Source organism: Doryrhamphus excisus, linkage group LG5 (genome assembly GCF_037039965.1).
Source record: "Doryrhamphus excisus strain RoL-2023G ecotype Guam linkage group LG5, RoL_Dexc_Guam_v1.1, whole genome shotgun sequence".
NCBI classification, from domain to species: domain Eukaryota; kingdom Metazoa; phylum Chordata; class Actinopteri; order Syngnathiformes; family Syngnathidae; genus Doryrhamphus; species Doryrhamphus excisus.
In genome coordinates, this window is record NC_136361.1 from 12,151,747 (window position 1) to 12,176,020 (window position 24,274).

At 41.7% G+C, this 24,274-nt stretch overlaps 1 protein-coding gene across 2 annotated transcripts in view; it reads left to right on the forward strand.

The window, feature by feature from the left end:
- rftn1b (raftlin, lipid raft linker 1b) overlaps nucleotides 1–1,849 on the forward strand; it is an 89,318-nt gene extending 87,469 nt beyond the window's left edge. For both annotated transcript variants that reach the window (XM_058053101.2, XM_058053100.2), the window contains exon 10: nucleotides 191–1,849. In XM_058053101.2, coding sequence (XP_057909084.2) covers nucleotides 191–763 — 573 coding nt within the window. In that variant the 3' untranslated portion in view covers nucleotides 764–1,849. The remainder of the gene's footprint in view (nucleotides 1–190) is intronic.
- Nucleotides 1,850–24,274: the final 22,425 nt, after the last annotated feature.

Here is a 24,274-nt window from a genome sequence, read left to right on the forward strand (position 1 = left end):
CAGTAGCGAGTTCAATTAGTTTAGCCTTATGTTTGTTCAGACTGCTGGCCTGCAGGCAACAAGCAGGTCCTCTCGATTGTCCACACCAGGCAGACTCTTCTCAATCTGCTCAATTTTATGTCGAGCGGCGCCTACAAGCGTGTGAGTGTGTCAAATGCTGTCACACTAATGTCAACTTCCAATGTTACAGAAGCTGATCTTCAAACCCCGAGGCAAGTCCAACAAGAACTGCATCAAAGACACAGCCAAGAACAAAAAGATCAAAAGTATGGACAAAAACATAGACAGTCCCAAGATTCCCGACCGCAGAGACAAGGAAGACAATGAGAAGACAGGAAGTATAACCAGAGAGAGTGAGAAACCAAAACATCAGGATGAGCAGATTGAAGACGCTAGTGATGTCCACGTAGAGCCTGTCCACAGGAGAGAGGACACGGCCGAGACAGACGACAGAGGAGCAGAAAAAGACACAGAGAAGGACAAAGTAAAGTCTGAACTCCACACAGAGAAATCGAAGGAGACAGAAGTCCTGGAAGTGACAGAAACCACTGCAACCGTCCAAACCGAGCCGAAGACCGCTGACGACAAGGAAGCAGAAGATGAAGCTGTGGTTGAAAATGGCGTAGAAACAGACCAAGGCAACGAAAAAGATGAAGACCAGGAGAAATGCCAGGCTGAAGAATCACAAACCATAGAGGTCACCACTAAGGCAAGCGTGAAGGACTCTCCAACCCCAATGATGAATCAGATCCCACAGGAGTAGACCCCTACCTCTTCAGTTCTTCAAGTCCAGATTGGGTTCTCTGAGGATCTCCACAAGCTGCAGCAGTCTCTAAAACTGCCATCTTTCCTGGTTCTGCTGTATAACCACATTGTGAATGTATTACATCTTCTAGTCATTATGAAGGAACTGGATCAGGATCCACAAGAGTGCTTTTACAAAAAGAATTACATTTAAGCGCCAAGGCTCGGCGTTGATGATCAAGCTGGCTAGCATTCTGTTAGCGCTTAGCAAGGCCAGGCTGAATGCGAGATCTTTACGACTGACAGAAACTGACTTCAACATGCAGCGTTGATGTTTTTAGAGAAAGGTCAGCCAGAAGAGGAAAGACAATGACATTCCACCGGCTGTCTAAAGACAGAAAAGATTGATCTTTAGTTTTCTTCTGCATCGTGAAAGTGTTCCTTCATGCAGTACTGACAACTTGGTTGGGGGGGGGCGACAACAACGCCGGTGGAGGTGTTTGTTCGCGACAGGCAATCCAAAGTAGTGTGAAGAGATCTTTGTTTATGCCGAGCTCCGAGCCTCCCTGAGGTGTTTTTCAGAGCGAGACGATGCTCCGATGTGTGACACGCTACGCTCACCTTGCATACAGAATGTTCCAAAACATGAGGATGTGAAAATCATCTGAATGCAATGTAGCTTTTACAAAAAAAAACGGATGTCTTCACACTCTCAGCAAAATCATTTGTCGGCATGCCAATGCTAGCTGTAAGCTGAACGTTAGCAAAAGCAGGAGTTGCGTTGTTTGCGATTGAAGGGCAATCTCTCCGGATCCATTATTCTGGACCTCTGTTGAGTTTGTAGAGCTGTATTTACCAGCCACACTCCAACAAAAAAAAAATCACTTTTTCGAAGTGCAGTGAAATGGAAACAAAGAAAGCGGCTGTGAGCACACAGCACAATTAACACCATAAATGGGCTTCTATTGAAGTAAATCAGTTTTACCTCTCTTAAGTACCCCTTTGCAAACATCACTTGCAACAGTAGCTTATTTTCATGGCATTGTGCTGCACTGTATTAGTAAAAAACGGGGCTGGGGGGGGGGTCACTAAAGGTGGGCGGAGGCAACATGGCTGTCATTAGCTCGCTAATGGATTTTGTCAGTAGGGTGTCTGTCAGGAATCATGCATTTATTAGAGGGTGTGGGTTAGGGGTGGAGCGGAGGGGGGCGGGGGGGTGACGCTAAGTGAGGCCGATATTGACATCTAAACCCCCCAGGTACCTCAGCAAATTGCCTTCAGATTTGACAGCAAAAAATGCTTGTTTTTCTGAATGTTGAGAATTGGCTTATGGACTCACTTGCGCCCCTACTGGCCGAAATATGTCATAGCATCAATCTGGTGCCAACAACAGATAACATTTTCTACTCTTTTGGGTGCCAAAATGAGGCACCTGTTGCACACAATTGTCTGCTGATGTTTTTGCGTAGCGCCGAGAAGACCAGCTTAGCCTTACTGTTTGTATTATTATTGTTAAACGTCAGTCTGCTTATTAGAAACGTATAATTGAGGCACAGTAGTGATACGCTCGTGTTATGTTTGTCCGTGTTGCTGCAGTACTACAGCGAGTGAGGAGTAAAAGCATTTTTTAAAGTGTTTTAAAAATGAATTTATATTAAAAAAAAATATATAGATGATGTGTTTGTATTAAGATGGTGAGTGACCAACGACTGACTGATCCTGTAAGCTACCTCCTTGGGGCTCCTGGTTCTAAACAGGGGGTCACCACGTGTCCTCGCCCTAAAACATCTGCTCTTCATCCTCCCTCCTTGTCCTCTATGACGGAGCCCGCAAGCGTGAGGTCACCCTTAATGGCAGGCAAGGTCATGGGTCATGTTTGCTCATGGATCGACTCCCCAAGGAGAACCACTCGGTATTGTGATTCAAGATGTGACATGTGTTTACTTTCTCACCTTCTTGTGTTGTTTTAGAGTGACAAGGGTGTCCAAAGTGTGACCTGGGGGCCATTTGCGGCCATTTTTTCATGGTCTGCAGCACATTTGTTCTAAAAATGCAATTTAATAAGAAATCTAAAGAAGAAAACATCAAAATGTGAAAACTCATTTTACAGTAATAAGAACATTGAGAAAAAGTCAGAATAATGGAATACTAAGAGGAAAAACAATGACATTTTAGAAGCATAAAGGGGAAATATTAAAAAATATTTTTTTTTAAGTTGTAATATTATGGAAAATAAAGGAAGGTTTTTGTTATGTTGTAATGTGATGTTGCAAGAATAAAGTCAACATATTATGGGAATAAAGTCATAATCACAAGAAGAACATTTACAAGAAAAAGTTTAAATAGTTGAAAACCTAAGAAAAACAACAGAAATGAAAAAAACCAGCTGAAATTTTATGAGAATGAGGTCATTTTAGTAGCATTGTGTTGAAATATTAAATATAAATATAAATATAATATAATATGAAATATTAATATTGAAATATATTTTATAAAATTAAATTTTACAATGTTTTTACAGCCAAAATATGAGAAGAAAAGTTCAATTTTTTTGATGATTTGGTTGGGGAAAATAGAGAATAAAGACAAAATATTCTGGGAATATAGTCATAATATTAGAAGAAGAAAATGCACAATGATTATTTAAAACCGAAGTTGATCTGTATTAATAATACAGGACAACAAGATGCATTTTTTTTCATAAAATGAATATAACTCCTTAGCAAACCTATTTTGTGGACCTTGCGTCTTTTAATGTTTCAGTATCTGGCCCTCAGTGGCAAATGTTTGGACACCCCTGTGCTGGAAGGTGCTTGGAAGAAGAATGAAAGAGCAGAAATGGTACAAAGTCATCATCTTTGCTCAACTGAATGGACAAAAATCCAAAAATTCAAATTAATCGATTCCACTTAAATTCCACTTAATGTTGTTTTGTCATCTTGGCAAGACATCCTGGCCCTCTCAGCTCAGAAACATCTGACCGCCCAAATGGACAGTCAAAAACCATGTAAAACAGCCTTCCTTTAAGGGTGTACTTGCACAGGCCAATTGTACTGTACCTATACTCCGAAACATTTAACAAGTGTGAGAGCATTGATGTGTGCCTCAGCATGGCATACTTCCCCGTTTGGCAGGATTAAAAATTGTAGGCCATTTCAAAATCATAGGCTTTTGTCATTATATTAATGGAATACAAAGACTCAAAATTATCCAAAAGTCGAACTCTCACCATGCTTGCTCATGAAATACAATAACGCCAAATAAGACTGAAAATAACCCACTAAATCATGCAAAACTGCAGTAAAGCAGCAGCATAGAAGTAATAAGACTAATGGGCTGGCGCTCGGCTAAGTACGCACCAAAGTACGGCCCGGTACGAATGGCCTTGTGTGAGTGCACCATAAGAACGGAAGTTTTTCAATTCCTGTCGGTGACCCAATACTTTTGTCCACATTTAGCCCAACCTCGGGTTTCCATCAAAAATGTTCACCTTCGTTTTCCTACAACATTGCACATAACAACTGAGTCCGTTTGCCCAAACGAAGCACCCTACGCGTTGCTGACTCACCATCTACGTTTGCTAAATAACACACCATGGGGCCAAAGAAAGTTGCGAGTGCCAGCAATTTCATCAACAAAGTGACAAATAGGATGTACGGGAAGTCGGCATCACCAAGTTCCATCCAATCCTCATTTATATTTCACATTATTTTGCTGCATATAAAACTATGCTATTCTCTATAAAGTTTTTTTCTGTTTATTTTAGGGCGTCTAGATTTACATTATTTCCTAGGGGGGGAAATTACCTCTGTCAAATTAACAAGGTTCCACTGTATTTCTAACTATTTTATTGCCATGGCAGCAAGGGGTCTTATTAAAGCTGCTGTGGTTAAATATTTGAATTGAGGAAACAATACATTAGTAACCTCCAAGTGGGAGTCCATTGTTCTCGCCCAGAAAAGGGTCGAGTGTCATCTCTGGGTCGTAGAAAAGGGAATCTGGGCTTCCCTGCTTTGGTTGCTGACCCCGGAACCCGACCTCAGATAAACAGAAAAAGATGGATGAATGGATGGACGGATGGATGGAATACCAGAAAACTCACCAAATCTTGGTCAACATTTTAGTTGGCGAGCTTGTATGCACTGGAAAGGTAAAAATGACTTTGACTGAAACTTACAAGAGGTTGTCCATGATGTATTTCTATGGCTCATCCTTTAACCATCCAATCAACCGTGGGACGAATACAAACAGTTTTTGTTTTGTGTTTTCCACATTCCAGTGACATCATCAAGGCTACATGACATGTTTTGTTTTACCATTCCAGTCGGACATGTACACACACTGGGATGCTCATAACCTGGATAAACGTTCCCATGTTCCCCACCCCCTACTGGGACATCTTTGTCTGATTAGAGCTGATTGGTTGCAGTGAAGACAATTAAAAAGGAGGACATTGGGTCTAACGTAGCTTTTGATATGAATATTTCTAATTCCAGCTGCCTATTGTGTGCAAGAAGCTAACATGGAGATGTCGCTGATGATGTAATTTGTGTGATACGTGATGACAGGCAGGACGCGGTCCAATCAGCTGCCATCTTTTCTCCTGTGATGTCATGTGAGCTATTGTTTGGTTACTGACGCTGACCTAGACTGTGAGCGTCTTCAGTGTCGTCACTTTGCTAAATCGAGGAAGCGAAAGTATTCTTTACCTTTGCTATGCTGGCGTCCATGTTCTTATTGTTCACCACATCTGTACAATTTGTATATTATAAAAGTATTTATATTTAATGTCCACATGTGTGCTTCTTTATTCTGATGGTACATTCAGCATTCAAATGTTTTTTTGTCTCCAATGATCCGCATACAGAAATACAGAAATTAATCATTCATCATCAAAAATTCAGTCCAAAATGTTAAAGTTCAAAGCTGAATATTTAAAGGGGACCTATTTTGCTTTTTCCACTTTTCTGACCTATAAATGTAGTTAGAATGTTGTATTCTCGTGTTAAACGATGCCAAAGTTTCAGATAATGAGGTTTGCACATTTGAAAGTGAGCCCTGAAAGAAGTTTGGGATGGCTCAAAACACTCTGTTTCAGAAAGTGTGGTAAAACTGCCTCTTTGTGATGTCACAAGGAGCGGACTTCCTTATATGGACATGGCTGTGAGCCAGCTAAACTCTCTGCCTTCCCCCAAGCTCTGCTACTGTGTTTATGAAACAAGCTCAGACATAAGTTATTGTATTTGGTAATATCCGCCAAACTGTTGCTGGAGCCACACCAACGGCCCCTGACAAAGCGTACCTGACAATAGGTGCTCTTTGTCAGGCAGGCAAGGTTGCCACACGGGCGGCTTCTCTTGAGCTCCACCGCTACGTTATCACTCTGAGTTCATACACGGTAATTCAGGGGTCTCATGAGCTGCTAGTAGCTCTTAAACACTTTTCAATTAGTTCTTCAAATACTTTATTCATTTATTATCAATTCCAATAACCACTATATTGGAAAGTGGGGTTCGGATGCACTTTAGCCTTGTGACCAATCACAGCAGTGCGGGTGTGCCTGGAGGCGGGCCATGGGTGGAATAATTTAAAACAAACCGTTTCGGCGGCAAGCACAAACCCAAGGAAATACAGCTGGAATGGGGCGGCACGGTGGTCGAGTGGTTAGCGTGCAGACCTCACAGCTAGGAGACCAGGGTTCAATTCCACCCTCGGCCATCTCTGAGTTTGCATGTTCTCCCTGTGCATCTCTGGGTACTCCGGTTTCCTCCCACATTCCAAAAACATGCTAGGTTAATTGGTGACTCCAAATTGTCCATAGGTATGAATGTGAGTGTGAATGGTTGTTTGTCTATATGTGCCCTGTGATTGGCTGGCGACCAGTCCAGGGTGTACCCTGCCTCTCACCCAAAGACAGCTGGGATAGGCTCCAGTACCCCCCGCGACCCTCGTGAGGAAAAAGCGGTAGAAAATGAATGAATGAATGAATGACTACAGCTGGAATAGGTGCAGATTCTGGAAGATCTACAAAGTTTTCTGTGTGGGTTATTGTGTGTAGCTGCTCTATAGGAGTCCACAACTCAATACAAAGGGTCGAAAAATGAGCCAAATAGGTCCCCTTTAAGAAAGTAAAAGTCAGCTAAGTAATGAGAAAATGTTGCAGTGTTAATACCAACTATAATAACATGCACTCTGTTTTTTTTTCCTTTCCTTCTTAGCACTTGTACTTAGTTTGGTTTTAGCAGCCTTTGATTTTTCCATATGTGGCCCCCGGTGGAAAAGGATTGGGCATGCGTGCATTATGCACACAGAGTAGTAAAAATAGAATGAATTATTAATGCCGTTGACAAGTGACGCATTACTTCTTTCAGTAGTACATATCTTCATTTTGTATTACAGTACCTTATTTTGTAACATGTGTACACCTGCAGAGTTGAAAGGTTAGAGCCTGCATCATACACTGATGGGACTGTCAGAGTGAAGATATTTGTCGGCTGCAAACTGCCATCGTCGTCGTTTTCACCCGCTACAGCACGACTCCCGAGGGCCACGTTCCACGCACATACAGAGGGTAAACACACAAATGTGGCTTGTAAAAGGACATTTAGATGCAGCAAAGTGGACGAATGAAGCCACCAGCATACATCATCTTTACAAGTGCACAGAAATACTCCCATTCATTTTGTATTGACTTGAAAATAATACCACAGTACGGCCTTCTCAGGTCAATATTCCCGAGATAATAAAGCGTGCAGTGTTGTTATGAAGTTCATTTAAAGCCGCTCTAATCCATAAAGCATGAGCTCAGAGCCCCCGGGGAGCAAAAGATCATTAAGAGGAGCTTTGGCTTCAAACAAAACCACAAACGCTGTGAACCACTCTCTTCACTTCATTGATTGATTGATCGGTAATTGAAGCAGATTGGGGTAGTCCATCACACCCATATATGGATGTTAATTATGAATGACCCACTCAATTCTATGAAAAATGACATTCTTCTCGAATTCCCTGCAACAGCTTGCTGGCGACAGCATCTTTTAAACTAAAAATGTATGAGTCTTAAAAATGCTTTTTAATAAATGGTAAAAGTCTCTTCTGGCAAAACTGCAACTGAGGAATCTCTCGATACAACACTGGCCTCTTGTGGCCAACGGTGGTGTAACACCATCTAAAGGCTACTTTTTCTCAATTGGTACTTCATTTGTGTCATATTACAAAATAACATTTTCAAGTTTTTTTTAATGAAAAAGATTTTAAGAAAGGAAATATTATATAAATAACAATTTAAATATGTATAAACTAGATATACCTTGAGACACTCTTATGTCCTGGTGCCTTATGCTTACCTATTAGCACTTCTGTTTAGCCCAAGTGACTTTTTAGTTGGGGCCTTAAGATGCTATACAAAGATGGCGTTGGTTGGCCTGTCTACCACTACTTCTACTACAACATAGGCTCATGGTGAGGTGCACTGACTCCTTTTCAAAGTTTAAAAGAGAATAATTCACTATCATTAAAAACTATGTTTTCAAATCCAAATACTTTGTTGTAAAAATCTAATTTCCTCCTGTTGAGATTGGATATATAATTATCCATCATGGCAGTAAAATCCTTCCTTACAGTATCCTTCATTCAGCAGGATATAAAAATATGTTTTTGACAGCTAAATCTAGCTTTAGCTGGTAAAAAAAAAAAAAAAGCCACATTTTTTTTCCTCCCAATGGAAAGACAGCAGCAACAAGCACCTTGCAGCTCATGCACTGCCTCCCCTGACCATGGTGCTACCATGATGAGTGCACCAGATATCTCATGCAGAGTACTCACGAGGTCACGCTGTCACTGATAAGTGTGATGTCATCACAATGTGATGTCAAAATATAGATATTTACCATACAGAGATGTCACCTCATATTAGAGCTGTATGACAACATCAGAAACCTTCCAGGACCTGACCTGTTGAATTTCATTTCACAATTAAGGAAATTTAGATAATGTAAAAAAAATTAATAAAAACTAAAAGTTCAAGTTAAGTATCAATCACCCTTTTCTCTTTCCTTTAAAGTAAAGGAACTACCTTTTACATTTTTTCACCTGCAGAAAACTTGCGGATGTTTTATTCATTTGTGTCTACCATGACAAGACAATGGCTTCAGAACAGGTTGGTAGCAAATAACATCATGATGGAGGACAAAATTACATTATGGCCTCAACGCATCACCAAACCATCAAGTACAACTACATGTTTACTGTCCCCCAGAACCCAGACTACAGGGTACCAGCAAAAAACCTTACGTCCTCTGAAGACAAGACCATCACTCAGTCCTGCTCACCGTTTGAGGCCTACAGATACTTGGACGTCCTCCACTCTCCAAAGTCAGACTATCAGATTCTGGACTTCTTGGGAGAGGGCACCTTTGGAGACGTTGTCAAGTGTTTGAAGACGGCCACCCGAGAGGAAGTAGCCGTGAAGATATTCAAGCACATCGACGCCCCGGACAAGTTTGAGAAAGAGGTAACAGAAGCAAATTGATGACTGTTCTTTGAACATGTTCAAATGTCAACACGTGGGACCAGGTCAGCACGTTGCGAACGTTGATGGCGTTCAACACGGACAAGGTCAACTTGATCCAGTGCAAAAGCATCTTTGTGGACAGAGTCTACATGTGTCTGGAATTTGAGATGATGGACATAAATCTTTGGGATTTCATGAATACCAGACCCACTAAATGCCTCCTTGTCAAGGAGATCCGTCCTATCCTGCATCAGGTACATTTGGACCAATAATGTCAAAGTTAGAAATACTGCAATTGTTTTTAGTTTGGTGATTGGTTATATTATGGTAGAAGAACGTATTCATCAGAAATGATTGTGTAGCATCAATGATCTCATTACGAACCTACCATAGTCACCTACTATATGTGTTTGTTGAAAAAATAAAACATATAAATAGGTAAACCCCATTTATATGTACTCATGTCTTCAGCTGGCCATCGGCCTGCATTTTCTGAACAGTATTGGACTTATCCACGCAGACCTGAAGCCCAACAACATCATGATGGTAGACCACGTCAACCAGCCATACAAAGTTAAAATCATCGACTTTGGCTTGGCTCAGCATGTCTCAGAGACAAACCAGGGAAGACACTTTCAGAACCGTCGCTATAGGTCAGCAATAAAAAGACCTTACAAAGCATAGTTTGGCCCGGTTGGTCATTACGGACAGAAATAGCTAATAGGAGAGTTAAAATCTGTGATATTTACTGCATACTTTGGGATTTCTTACTCTTTATTATTAGGGCCCCAGAGATCATCCTCGGGTTGCCCTACGCAGAGGCCATTGATGTGTGGTCTCTAGGTTGCATTATTGCAGAGCTGTTTTTGGGGTCACCGCTTTTCTATAGCACCTGTGAATATGACATGGCAAGTCCTAAAATCACTTTCTACTACAACTCCTATGTCTGCACCTTGAAACACAACTGATTCAAAGTTTGTTTAACCTTGTTTCTACAGCTGAGAAAAATAGAGCACATCCTTGGTCAACTGCCGCAAGGACTTCTAAACATCGGACTGAACACCATTTACTTTTACAAGAAAGAGAGGGGGTTTCATTCCTTTCATTGGAGACTAAAGGTAAGGAAAATGTTGAAAGTAATTATCAGTAACTGCAGTTGAAGGGAATAAACTTCTCATCCACTACAAGCCATTGGAAACCTACTTGGGTGAATGCCTCAAAAATAGGAGCATCCTGTTTTGAAACATTCCATATTATGACCAGCGCACCTCAGTAGAATAGCCCTTGATGGAATATTTTTTATTCCCAAATTTCTCCCCAGACTCCAAACGAATATGGATACGTCGCCTGCACTGACAGTTTTATCAACTCTGTGGATGACCTTTGTGAGGTATCAAGCTTTCATCCATTTTACCACCATGACTGCGGAGAACAATAGAAAGAACCAGAAATGTCAGTTCCCTCAGAATTCCACACATGAATGCTGAGAAATGTTATTGCCAAGCTGAAATACCAATTGAGTGCTATTATGCAAGTTCATGCTGAGATGGAGGCAGAGTGTCCCCCTGGGGTACATGCTATGAATTCCAGCGATGCAACGATGCTGTTGTTTTCTGTCTATGAACTTCCCTGTTATATTCCTGGAGAAATAGTTCAACATATTTTAGAAAGAAGCCAGATATTTTGAGTCTGAAACAACAAGACAATGGCTGAGGTATTTTTTTCAGGAAGAAAAAAAAGTATGCTTCAGTCTTAATAATAAAAGTTGGGATTTGTTTTGGTCCAGGTTCGACAGGTTGTTCATCTGTCAAATGAGGATACCACAGCAGAAGTCAGAGACCAGGAGAGCTTTGTGGATTTGTTGAAAAAGCTCCTGAGGCCCGATGCCAGCCAGCGACTAATCCCAAGTCAGATTCTCCAGCACCCCTTTGTCACCATGGCTGACATCGCAGTCAGTCACGGCAACAGTTTCTAGTAGGTTGACAGTAAATGAAGCCGTAAGTCATTTCAGGTAATGTGGCTGAATTCCCAATATCTTCTCTTCCAGTGTGAAACTGAGCTGCGAGATGATGGAAGTCTGTCAGAATCAAAGCATCAGCTCTGAAATTCAGCCAAGCTCGTCATTAGCCTCAGAGCAGGAGGCGACAACCAGCACAAACCCCGCTTGGCAACACCAACGAGAGCATCCTGACATCTTGAGGATCTCGTCACGCATCAAGGGGGGCCTCAATCTCCAGGATCTTTCCTCAGATGCACATATGGCTATCTCGCATCAGCTCGCTTCTATCAGCCTTCACAAGTCTCCGCCCCATAAAAACATGTGGCCCGTACCACGGTATGCCTGAAACAGCTAACAAACTAACACACGCTGGTTTGTTGTTGGATATTTTTCAATGACTCTCTGGTTTGCAGAAAACGGCAAAAGAACAAAGATCCTGTCCAGAGACAAAGAGGTACATTTGAAACTTAGCGGTACACTGGAAGCATCAATGCCCACTGACAAAGTTATTTTGCTTTCCAAGATGTCTCCTCAGAGATGACTGACGGGATGTCCAAAGCCGAATCAGCACGGCCAAACAACAACCAGTCAAGGTTTGTAAACGTACATATAGGTTTTAATCTGTAAGCTATATTCCTACTTGTTTGTTGCAGAAACCCTAAGAGAGACTTAGAAGACAGAAAAGCAGGGAAGATGATGCCCAGTGGTGACCGGACACTAAATGGTAAGGATCATGCAAGAACTTACCAGAGGAAATGTTTGTGAATCGTTGATCCATTCTAACCTAATCTGAAATCATGTTTGATGAGATGGGTACCTTTGTGGTCATATTTACTAGTTTCTCCAGTTTTGGTGTTGGATTTGAAACCAGCGGAGGTCTTGAACAAAATGTTTTCTCCTCTCTTAACGCTTCAGTTAAGGTCGAGGACTCTAAAACGACAACCAACGCGGACACAGCTGAGTCTTCGGCGCAAAGGAGCAGAAAGTAAGACTTTGTAGTCTTTATCCAAATTTGTATCTCACTTGAATGTCATTTCAGTTGTAGCAACAACAAAAGAGCCATGGAAAAAGCCAAGACACTTAAAGGTAAGGACATTTTATGGAAACGTTGAGAGTCATCATCACTAATCACTGCTTTGTCCGGTAGGCCCACGTCACCACAAAAGGAAATGGCGAAGGCCCATTTTTAGACCCGTATTCAATTCCCAGTCAGTACTACCTGTAAATTACCTTTAGACTGTAAACTATTTTGAATGACCACACAAGTACTAAAACCTACAATATTTGATCCTGATAGAGAATCGCCAACGAAAAAGAAAAGAAAAATGAACCCTACATGATGTCCAGAGACCAAGAAGAAGGAAGCCTACTACATCACAGATGAGGAAAAGGACCTGGTCCACTTCTGAAGCTGGAGGTCCCAGTGTCTATGAGTTACACATGCTGATTTAAATGTGTCATACACAAAGCATTATTTTTCTTTTATTATGATTATTCCACTCTTTACAGAAGTCCTGATCATGGCCTACCAAATCTCAAGAAAGGGAAAATGAGCTCTGATGGTGTCCCAACGCAAAGCCGTAAGTCTGGAGTAACATTTGAGTACATTCATTCATTTTCAACCACTTATCCTCACGAGGTTCGCGGGGGGTGCTGGAGCCAATCTTAGCTGACTTTGGTCGAGAGGCGGGGTACACCCTGGACTGGTCGCCAGCCAATCACAGGGCACATAGTATAGACAAACAACCATTCACACTCACATTCATACCTATGGACAATTTGGAGTCGCCAATTAACCTAGCATGTTTTTGGAATGTGGGAGGAAACCGGAGTACCCGGAGAACATGAATGCACGGGGAGAACATGCAAACTCCACACAGAGATGGCAGAGGGTGGGATTGAACTCGGGTCAATCAGGTCTCCGCGCTAACCACTCGTGTGCAGCCCCATTTAAGTACATAATGAAGTTAAATTCTTCATTATTCTGTGTAATACTAACTTTGGTACGTCTTGATTTCTCTGGAAAACAGGGTCCACTTCTGGCGCCTCAAAGAGGAGAAACAAGTCACCCAGGGAAAGCTACTTCATCATCAAAAGGCAAACTCCAGAAAGACCGACCTACAAAGAATAAGACAAAATCCACTTGGAAACGACAGATACTGGTGTGTAGGTCTTAGACGGGGGTCTACACCCCATGTTGGCTTTACCTTAATGGGCTATAGTTTACATTTTGGCGAATGTGGTGTTTTCCATAGACAGACGGTGATGCCACCAAAGGAAAAAAGGAAGATGAGACAGGATGGGGTGAATAAGTAAGTCCATGTACCGCCGGCTCAATCACCTCTTCAGGACTTCCCAACAAAGTCAACTTCGTCAAGGAATGTGGAAAGTGACCAGAGAGACTTTACCACGTAGTACCATCAAGTTCCAGCAGATGCCAACAAAGGACCACAAAAATCCATCCTCACTAACATTCACTAAATCCATTGTGCTCTGCTGAGGCTGAATTATTGATTTCATATTCAATGTGTGTAAAGTTTGTAAAGTATTTGTAAGTACATAGCACTTACAACTGTCATGTGCTCCTTATCAGGCTGTGACAAACTTAATTGTCTTTAAATGAGGAGACTGATCAATTTACAACAGGACTTTGGGTCCAGACACAGAATAAAGATTCTAGGTGGATGATGTGGTTTTATGTGCGTGGCGGCAGACATCGGTGGCAGACATCTGGACAAAGCAAAAATGGAATGGAAACTCAAGGCTTGCTAACAAGCAGTCTTAACTATTTGGCCAAATGCTGACATTGCATCTCTGCATGACACATCGCTCAACATGGCCCAAAGATTTAGGCCATAGAGCCCTCTGCTACTCCTCATTGACTCCCGAGTCCGACCCGACCCGGCCAAAACACAACAAGTGAGGTGGAGTTGTCGTCGAGGCTGTCAGTGGCGGGCGGGGCTTGTGATGATAATGATGGACAACTTATTGAAAAGTGTGTTTTTAAAGCAAACACTGCTTGGCACTGGCAAGTTCTTTGGTTGTTGACATGACTGCCATTTGGGACCTTGGATACCAACTCCGATTTGGTCTTAGCTGGAGGAGCCTGCCCAATGCCTGATGCATACCCTTCACGAAAGAACAGCAGGCTTAGTCGTCAAAGAGGAATTGCAGCTTGCATTAAACATTCAAAAACTGGGATTTCTAATTAATACTTATAGTATTGTAATAAAATAATATTTATTGTAATATAATTCATTTCTATGCATTTTTATGTGTTCTAAAAGAGAAATGAAATGAAATTGAGTTTGCAATATACATGAAATGTTTAATGACGATTACCCTGTGTTTTAGGTATTTGGTGCATTGAGGCAAATCTTTAATAATCGTTCTTGAATGTTCCTAAATAAGCTTTCTTACAAACATTTAGAATTGCAAACCAGTATCATAAATAAACAAATCTTATTTTGAGCTGACACTTCATTTTCTACCGCTTATCCTCACAAGGGTTGCGGGGTTTCAATTCCCCCCTCAGGCATCTCTGGAGTTTGCATGTTCTCCGGGTGTGCTGGAGCCTATCCCAGCTGTTTTCGGGCGAGAGGACTGGTTGCCAGCCAATCACAGGGCACATATAGACAAACAACCATTCACATTCACATTCATACCTATGGACAATTTGGAGTCACCAATTAACCTAGCATGGTTTTGGAATCGAACCCAGGTCTCCTAGCTGTGTGGCCTATGTGCTAACCACTCAAGCACCATGCAGCCCGAGCTGGCACTGTAATTAAAAAAAAACATGTTTGTGTCAGTGTGAGAGGTCTCACCCACTCATATTTTGTATTTGCTGAACATTTGTGGGCGAGTTGAAGAGCTAATATGCTAATAATAAAAATAGTCATACAAAAATATGCTTTCTAATTGTTTTAAATAATGGCCCAAAATTTTATGTAATTATCGTTGTAGTTGCACATGGAATCAATTACCACAAAGAGATTTCCTCTACTTATTATACGTACATAAAAACGTATTTCTATCTGTGAGTATGTTAATTCTGAGTTAACTATGGACAAAATGTGATTAATCGCAATTAAATATTTTAATCTATTGACAGCCCTAGACATAATATAGTCTAAATTCCAGCTTTTGTAGAATACGCTACCAATATACAATTATGGGACCTCAGCAACACATTTTAAAATTGGTGAAAATTTCATCTCAATTCATTGGACTATTGTCATGTAATGATCCATGAGTGTGACTCCCAATGACAAGTACTGTATTTGTCTTTGTTAGGTATTTTAAAGCAGACAAGTGTAGCATAACATCCCCACGGTGTGCATGTATGGGGTAGAACGAGGGGGGAGGAATTAATTTCCAGGCCAACCGGCCCCCTGTGTGGCAGTGACATGTTTATTAGGGAGCAGCAACACATGCTGTCAATGATCACTCCTTGCTTAAGTATCACTTATCTCGACATTAAGGCTCATCAGTATTCTCTGGAAACCAATTCAATTAGCACTCTCCAGGGACCCCACCCTCGCCCCCCCAACACCACATCAGTCAGACCAAAGGGGAGGCTATAGTGGCTATCACATCCTAGGTTGGGATTGGGATCGTGTGACGTTCTTATCTGTATTGGCCGGTGGAGCCCTTGATTTGAACATTACGTTAATTTTACATTTCACGCGACTACTATTAATAAAAATAATCATCCAAAAAAAGTCTTTCAGTCTACCATTTGTAACACCTTTAGTTGTTTAATTCCTGGGTCAGCGCCATGCAAATGCCCTGAACGTCTTAATCCTGCCAACACAGCTGCTGGGATTACTGACGTACCTTGACCTCCAGCATTTGAATCCCTGCTTTTGCTGGGACAAAGCTTGTTGGCCGCCCTCACCTGCCGCTCTGATGGGGAGATAAAACGATAAATAAAATAACAGCTACACGGGGAGGGGACATCTCACTCTGATAGGAATCAGAACAGTTGTCTGGTCTCATTACACTAAAGCTGCGTCTGTCTCGTGTTGCTCAATGAAAGTGTTTATAATCAAACAGGGTTTCTTTTGGGTTTTTTTTTTTACAAACGTTTTGAAGAATTTATGGCAATCCAGGCTAGACAAGCAAAGTCGATGATGTACCAATTTTTTTCCGTGCATGTTGTGACCTTGTCGTAGAACAAGCAAATATACAAACAAAATGATCAGCCTTTGAACAAGCTGTGTTTGAATCTGTTAAGATGAATTAAATATTATTCTATTCATTCATTCATTCATTCATTTTCTACCGCTTTTTCCTCACGAGGGTCGCGGGGGTGCTGGAGCCTATCCCAGCTGTCTTCGGGCAAGAGGCGGGGTACACCCTGGACTGGTGGCCAGCCAATCACAGGGCACATATAGACAAACAACCATTCACACTCACATTCATACCTGTGGACAATTTGGAGTCACCAATTAACCTAGCATGTTTTTGGAATGTGGGAGGAAACCGGAGTACCGGAAACCCATGCATGCACGGGGAGAACATGCAAACTCCACACAGAGATGGCCGAGGGTGGATAAATATTATTCTATCAAACATTATTCAGACTGATATGATAATAAAAATATTTCTAACATGCACAAAACTGCAAGTGACACATCCAAGTATTTGTATTTCCAAACACTGGGAGCGTATTGTGGACAGTCCATAAAACGTTGCAAAACAGAATACATTTACCAACCAAACGTCTTGTTCACATGCAGAAAGAAAAGCTGCAGAAAGCGGGGGCCAAGTGGCAGAGTTGAGAGCGTAATTGGCTTAAGACGGTGCAGAAAGATTGTTTCCTTTGGCCTTGTGTTGCGATTTCCTGGCCTATGATCATCTCTTCCCCATGATTAGGCCAATGTGCAGAGCATGCAGTCATATGACGCCGCTGTGCATGAATGAATGAATAAACCGGCAGCAACCGTTGGCAGCATTCAAGACTGGCTCACAGTGTTTTCACCTGACTGATCGTGAAAAAGGCTGCACGGCAAAAGAGTGGTTAGCACGCAGGCCTCACAGCTAAGAGAACCGAGTTCAATTCCAACCTCTGCCATCTCTGTGTGGAGTTTGCATGTTCTCCCCGTGCATGCGTGGGTTTTCTCCGGGTACTCCGGTTTCCTCCCACATTCCAAAAACATGCTAGGTTAATTGGTGACTCCAAATTGTCCATAGGTATGAATGTGAGTGTGAATGGTTGTTTGTCTATATGTGCTCTGTGATTGGCTGGTGTACCCTGCCTCTCGCCGGAAGACAGCTGGGATAGGCTCCAGCACCCCCATGCGAACCGCGTGAGGATAAGCGCGTAGAAAATGGTAATGGTGTTGGTTTTATTTCATGCATCAGATTACAGTTGAATGCATCACATAATCAGTTCACAGTTCCACATGTCCAAAAGGAGTAGGAAGAAGCAAAGCTTATTAAATCCTACCCCTCCATCTGGTACTTTTACAATCAGTAACTGTTACATTTGTTCACTTCCTGCTTTCCATAATACAGTTTAAGGTTTTTTTTTGTTGTTTTTTTTTTATAATGCACCTCGTACTTCAGTACATTGTATGACCATACATTGTATGACCATACAATGACATTATGTGTACCATAGTAAGTGTCAATATAGTGATATATGTAGCACATCATGACTGGTTCAAGACTCTTCATCCTTGTATTTAGCAAACATCAACTGCTTGTATTGTTTCTTGAATTCAAAAATGAATGAATGATTGTAAAAATGTGTCTTTTGGTTCTGAAAGGTATGGGCGTGACAGATGCCAGTCGGTGCAGCTGCCCAAGCGTACGCTCTCTCGGCCTTACGAACTGCGCTGAACATCGGGTTGACGGTCCGGACTTTTGGGCCAACGGTCAGTGCTCTCATCTCTCATTTCAAAGGTCCTGTGTTTGCGCCACAGTGTGGTCAGTGTGAAACAGGCGTGTAGTCTGTTTGCCATATATCAAGAACATACAGAACATAGGAATTTAAGTTTTTCCCCCTCCATGGTGCAATTAAATTAAACAGCATACACGGGAGTATGGAAATGTAAAAGTGTATATACAGAAAATGACTACGTAAATATTTGCAAAGCCACTTTCAGACACTCAAACACAAAATTAAAAAAGCCAGAAGTGAAAGCCAGGTGATGGTGCTCAACTTTCAAACAGAACTGAGCGTCCAAAGCGCCCGTCTAATCTCCAATCAGGCTGACGAGCTAGCAGCTGACATGTTTTTTACATTACACAGAATTAACCAAACTAAACCTATTCTGTGCCCAGAGTGATGGTTTGAGTTGGTCCTTTTTGTGTTCTGACGTCTAATTCTCAGGGCATGAAATCGATGGCAGCTACTAATGTTTTACAGTTTTAGAAGATGTTTCACATCAAACTTCATCAGGTCATGCTCAAAGTTAAATAGGACAGCTGTAGTCCCACCACGTGTCTTCAGGTTTGTAGTAAAACGGTACATCATAAGTTATATTTTCTATTACAAAATGTCTTCACCAACGATTTGTGTTATGGCAATTTGAGGGTGGTATGTGTGCACAGCGGGAGGCGAAGCATCTAGCTGACATGCGCCCATTAAATGCAGAGCTAAACAGCCAGCTGAGGAAGGTTCTTGTAATATAATAAGCCAAAATCGGTGACCTCCCTTTCAGAGCTCACACAATGCCACAGAGAACCCCCACCCAGCCCCACCCCACCCCCGCAGGGTGGCACCCAGCTGGGACTTTGTAGCTAATGGACTCATGAGGCAAGCGATGTGGACTGTTAAACTGATGGGGAACATCAGCCATGTAAAATAAAACATCAAACAACTACAATTCCTGTAAAATACACAGGTATTTAGATATTTGGGCCATTTCCATGATGCAATTGAGAGAAGTGGTCACAAATTTAATATGAAGAAATATTATTATGTTGTGGAAGTCAAAGTTATAATCAAATTGCCAAGTACTTCATTGGCAATTTCACCACTTTAGTGGTGATTCGGCCACCCTCAAGTTACAGGAGGAAGTGTGAGAAATTTCAAGTAAAAAACTAAAACTAAAGTAAAAATATACGCACTGCGCGTAGGATCCCATGATCCACGGGGAGGCCAGAGGGAAAAAAATGTGTGTAATCTGACACTGGACTCATTGCCATAATGATTGACAGCAGAATAAGAGAATAAAATGACACAATTCACCAGCTCTCCTGTCAGTCAGTGGTGGTGTAATGGTACAGCTGCTGCCTTTTAATGCAGAGGGTCCAATCCCAAGCAGTTTGTTTTACTGTGTGTATACCGTACCGTGTGTATGTTTTACGTACAAACTAAAGTTCCAAATGTCATCTGCTTAGGGCCTCAGTTGAGCTTTTTTCTCCCTTTTTGTATGCAGCCATTCGGTACCAGAAGAGTTAGCTTACGCAAACAAATACGTGAGTGAAAATGAGGCTTTGGTCACATGACTATCTGAGGTAAAGGGTAATGTTGTTTAGCAGTCATGTAGTGTATGGAAAGGCCTAGGTAGGCGTGTCTAATGTCCATTTCTGCACACAAATGAGGACAACTTTTACAAACATGACTTTTCTTTCATCTCAAACCACTTTCTCTCGCGCTAATCTCATCGACTGCCGCTCTGTGTTTATTTCTCTGACCCCCCCACACCCCCATTACCACAGACACTTGGGCCTAAGCCTCTTACTACCCAGACGTAAATGATGGAGTATTGGGGAACAATCTGGAAAGCCAATTGCTTTAATGAAGGTGAACAGTCACTGAGCAGCCCAAGGCTCGGATAATGGCGGGAGGCTTCTGGGGGGCTTGGGGGCTGTACGTGGGTTCCTGTGTCACTTGTCAACACCCTGACGGTTTAATCTTTCCTGCCTGCGCACGTATTAAAAGATTATGAGCATTCTGCATGGCTTCCTGCATGCCGCATAAGGGGCTGTTTTCGGCTGGCAAGGGCCCTCAGTTCATCCGTGGTAGGAAGGGGGGGGGGGGGCAGACGGAGGCCCTTGTAGGGAGAGAGGAGGTAATGTTATCCTCCCATGAAATCCAACAAGTTGTTCCAACTATGACCCCCTGGTGGCTACACCAGTTATGACAAGAGCAAACAAAGAACTCACGAGGCGTCACCTTAATCCCTGAAACACACGTTACTTCTTTTACACTTGTATGTCCATGTTTAAATGTGACATACACAAAGTTAACACACTCGTCTATGCTAACGCTTCACTTCTTTTTACACTTGTGTGGTACTTAACTTATTCAATCCCAGCTATTTTTCAAAAGCTGTCCCTGTAGCGGCCATTTCTGATGATTTTGACTGATTTTCCAAGGCAAACAGAATATTGTGTTCCTGGGCTATATAGACATGGTATATACCAAAACACAGATCAGACTCTCATCTTTCATCAGACAAAAAAGTTTGTTTCTACCTTTTTCCCTTCTTTAGTAATCATCAGTAGAACACAGGTAAATTTCAGCAAAATATCAGTCCAAAAAAAGGGGCAAAAAAAGTCTTTGTGAAAAGATAGATTTCATGCATTCACTTTCACTTTTCACTTTGACACAAATTTAGTCATATATATTTAGCCAAAACAATGATGCCACAAAATAAACAACACAACTGGACTGTGTGTGTGTATGTGTTTGCGCGTGTGTGTGTGTTAAAATTTCCCTTCAATGTGTCCTTCCAGATGCCTTTTGACTTTCTGGACGCTTCTTACAAAATGCACTTTAAATTAAATTAAACATGATCATGATCTCTTCTATTGTAGAGTTACATCATCACCATTTTGTGTCGCTTGCGCCAAAAACAACATAAAAGATGTATAAATATGTCTTTGGGAGTGAGCGGTCAGGTCAACAAAAACTTATAAATTCATCTTTGGTAGTAAATGAGTTAAGAATGTTAAAATGTGCTTTATGGGATAGTTTGGATTCTTTGACATGAAGTTGTATGACATTCCACAAGTGTAATACATCAGGAGTGACTTATCCCCCCCCCCCCACTTGGTCCCACGAGTCCAGTTCTGGTCAGATATCCGTGACAAGGAATGTAGTTCCGCTTAGTTGCTGTGTCATTTAGGTAAAGAGTTTGGCTTCTCAAAACAATATGCATTCAAAAGAGTAATACATTTGCATAATAAAAAAATCAGACCTCAAAAATCGCTCAGATTTATATTTGTCTCCCACAGTATCCCGATGCGCTGTCGCCTCTCCTTTCTTGTGTATGTGATGAAGTCGCGTGCATCTTCTTCTGTAAACAAGATGGCCACGGCGCTCCATATGTAACATTTTATACTATTAACACTGCTTCACTTCGTTTTACAACATTACAACATTGCCTGTACACTTGATGGCAACAATTTAGTCTATTTACATGATTTCCAGGGAGAAAATGTTACATACCTGAGTTGGTAGCGTAGTGGTTCATGTAGTGTGTAGGGGATGGACAGCAGACAACGGCTCGAACCTTGAGGGATAGATACAAATGTGAGCCATTGCATTGAATGATTGTTGTTGATTCTGCTAGCAGGATGTAGCAACGAGGGCCAACTTTAGTTCCAGGCTATTATGCATTATTGCCTGTTTGGACATGTTGACACAGCCTTGACTGAATTTAAGACACTATGTGGAACAAGTCGTGAGTCATGTGACACACTTGGCTACGTGTGTGTTTACACACAGGAGCGAGCTGTAACGGCCTCTTACGGCACCCGGGTCAGCTGGAGAGGTGTGCTGATCTTTCAGCGGCCGGACGCCCCGCTAACACCTCCCTGCTCACTGCACTCCTTCAATTAGCAGTTTATTATTGCAGGGGCCCTCGGCCGCACACACCAAGGCGTTGATAGCTGCATGCCAATACGGCCATGGTGTGTGTGTGTGTGTGTGTGTGTGTAGCGTACAAGTGCAGAGAGACGCCTTTCAGCAGCACTTTTTAGACTTTTTAGGGGTCTGCATGTCAACAACAACAACAAAGATTTCTATCTGTATCAAGCAATAACCCTATTGGTTTTGGAAAAAACTGAAACATGAACTCATCCTAAGGATATTCAATCTAAGGTGATGCTGTGGTCCAGAGCCAGCTGGCCCATCAGGCAATATACCGGTTGGGAGATACAAAGAGTGCTGTGGCCTCGAGGGTGCGTCTCATTTTTGTGCATTCTTTGTACTGTATGTGTGTAAATATTTTATTTAGCTTTTTGTATTCATATTAGATTTCAGATTTATTTGTATCTGTTAAGCAGGTATATTGGGTGATATGTTATCTTAAAAATTAAAGGCCATATACAATCTACTTATTTTCTTTTCATATCAGTACATGCTGTTTTTATCCTCATTCTTCTAGATCAGGAAGAGTTAAAACAGTCTGCAGGAATACTGGACTTCCTTTTGCTTTTTTTTGAACGCACACACTGATATTGTTATCATTGTATTTGGCATGTGTGACATCACTAAGCAATGGATGCTCTTATGGAAATGAAAGCCTCTCTGCTGCTGGGTTACTGTAACCCTGTTAAAATCTAATGAGATTCTTTATGCCTTCTGATTAAATAGAATATCAGGATGACTAATTCCCTGGGCCCGAACGCGGGCCGGGACGCGGGCGTTATTGATAGGCCGGCGCATAAGTGGTCTCTGCGGGCCGGGCCCTAATGGGCCAATAATGCATTAGAGCGGTATCAGCGAGGCTGCGGCGGGCCGTGCTTATTGTGCTTATTGAAAACACCTGGGCCACCCATTCATCAAGGTTAACTCAGCAGGGCCCGTCCGTTCATTAGCCTGTCAGTAAACATCTTTATCCACTCTCGGCTGCCGATACTATGAGCGGCCCTGACGAGCAGCTGAGCCCCGGTGTGCGGTGGGGTGGGGGAAGATGGGTGTCCAGGAAGGCGGCCATGTTGAGCCTTGACTGGACTACAGGCATAGACAAACTTCCTGGAAGAGACGCCTTCTTATAATGAATATATCATTATAGAAATGTGCCTGGCAGGAGAGAGATGTCCGGAATTCTTTACAAAGTTATTTCTGGCAACAAAATGACGATGACAATAAATCAAATAAAATATTTAGACATATACATAGAGCCTTATTAAATGAGCAGCAAATTGACAAATAATGCTAACAAATTAAATCCAATACATGTGAATATAAAACGGGCAAAGCATTATTTTTTAAACTTTTTAAAAACACAATATAGAAAGATATGTGTATATGTGTTCAAATCCAAATTTTAGACATAGAATAGTCTCCAAACGTTCGACTTGTACTGTATTTGTAAGTGGCAAAACAACATAGTCAATAAAAACCTGCCATGATTTGACCTAAAATGGAAAATGGTTGTATAACTTTAAGATGGTCGAATCTATTATCTATTAAATATATTATCTATTAACAGTAAATAAAGAACTGTCCATTTAAGAAATTAGTACTGCAACACCAAGGCTTCATTAACCTTAACAGTGACTTAATGACCAACCACATCCATCTTATTTATAAGCTTTTTCTGTTTCTACTACTGAAACAAAACCTTTTGAAAGTGATTCCCCTACCCCCCAAAAATGGCCTACATGGTAGAGTTCCAAGACCAAAACCACTGCAGAATAAAAAGAACATTAAGGCTAATTTTGCCAGAAAACATCTTGATGAAGCCCAAGACCTATGGGAAAATACTCTGTGGTCTGACAAGACAAAAGTGGAACTTATTGGATGGTGTGTCTCCCATTACATCTACCAGAAAAAGAACAATAAAATATGGTGGTGGTAGTGTGATGGTCTGGGACTGTTTTGTTGCTTCAGGACCTGGAAGACTTGCTGTGATAAATGAAACCGTGAATTCCGCTGTAGATCAGAAAATCTTGAAGCACAGTATCCAGCCATCTGTTGGTGACCTCAAACTGAAACCAACTTGGATTCTGCAGCAGGACAATGATCTAAAACACACCAGCAAGTCCACTTCTGAATGGGTGAAGACAAAATGAAGACCTTGGAGTGGCCTAGTCAAAGTCCTGACCTG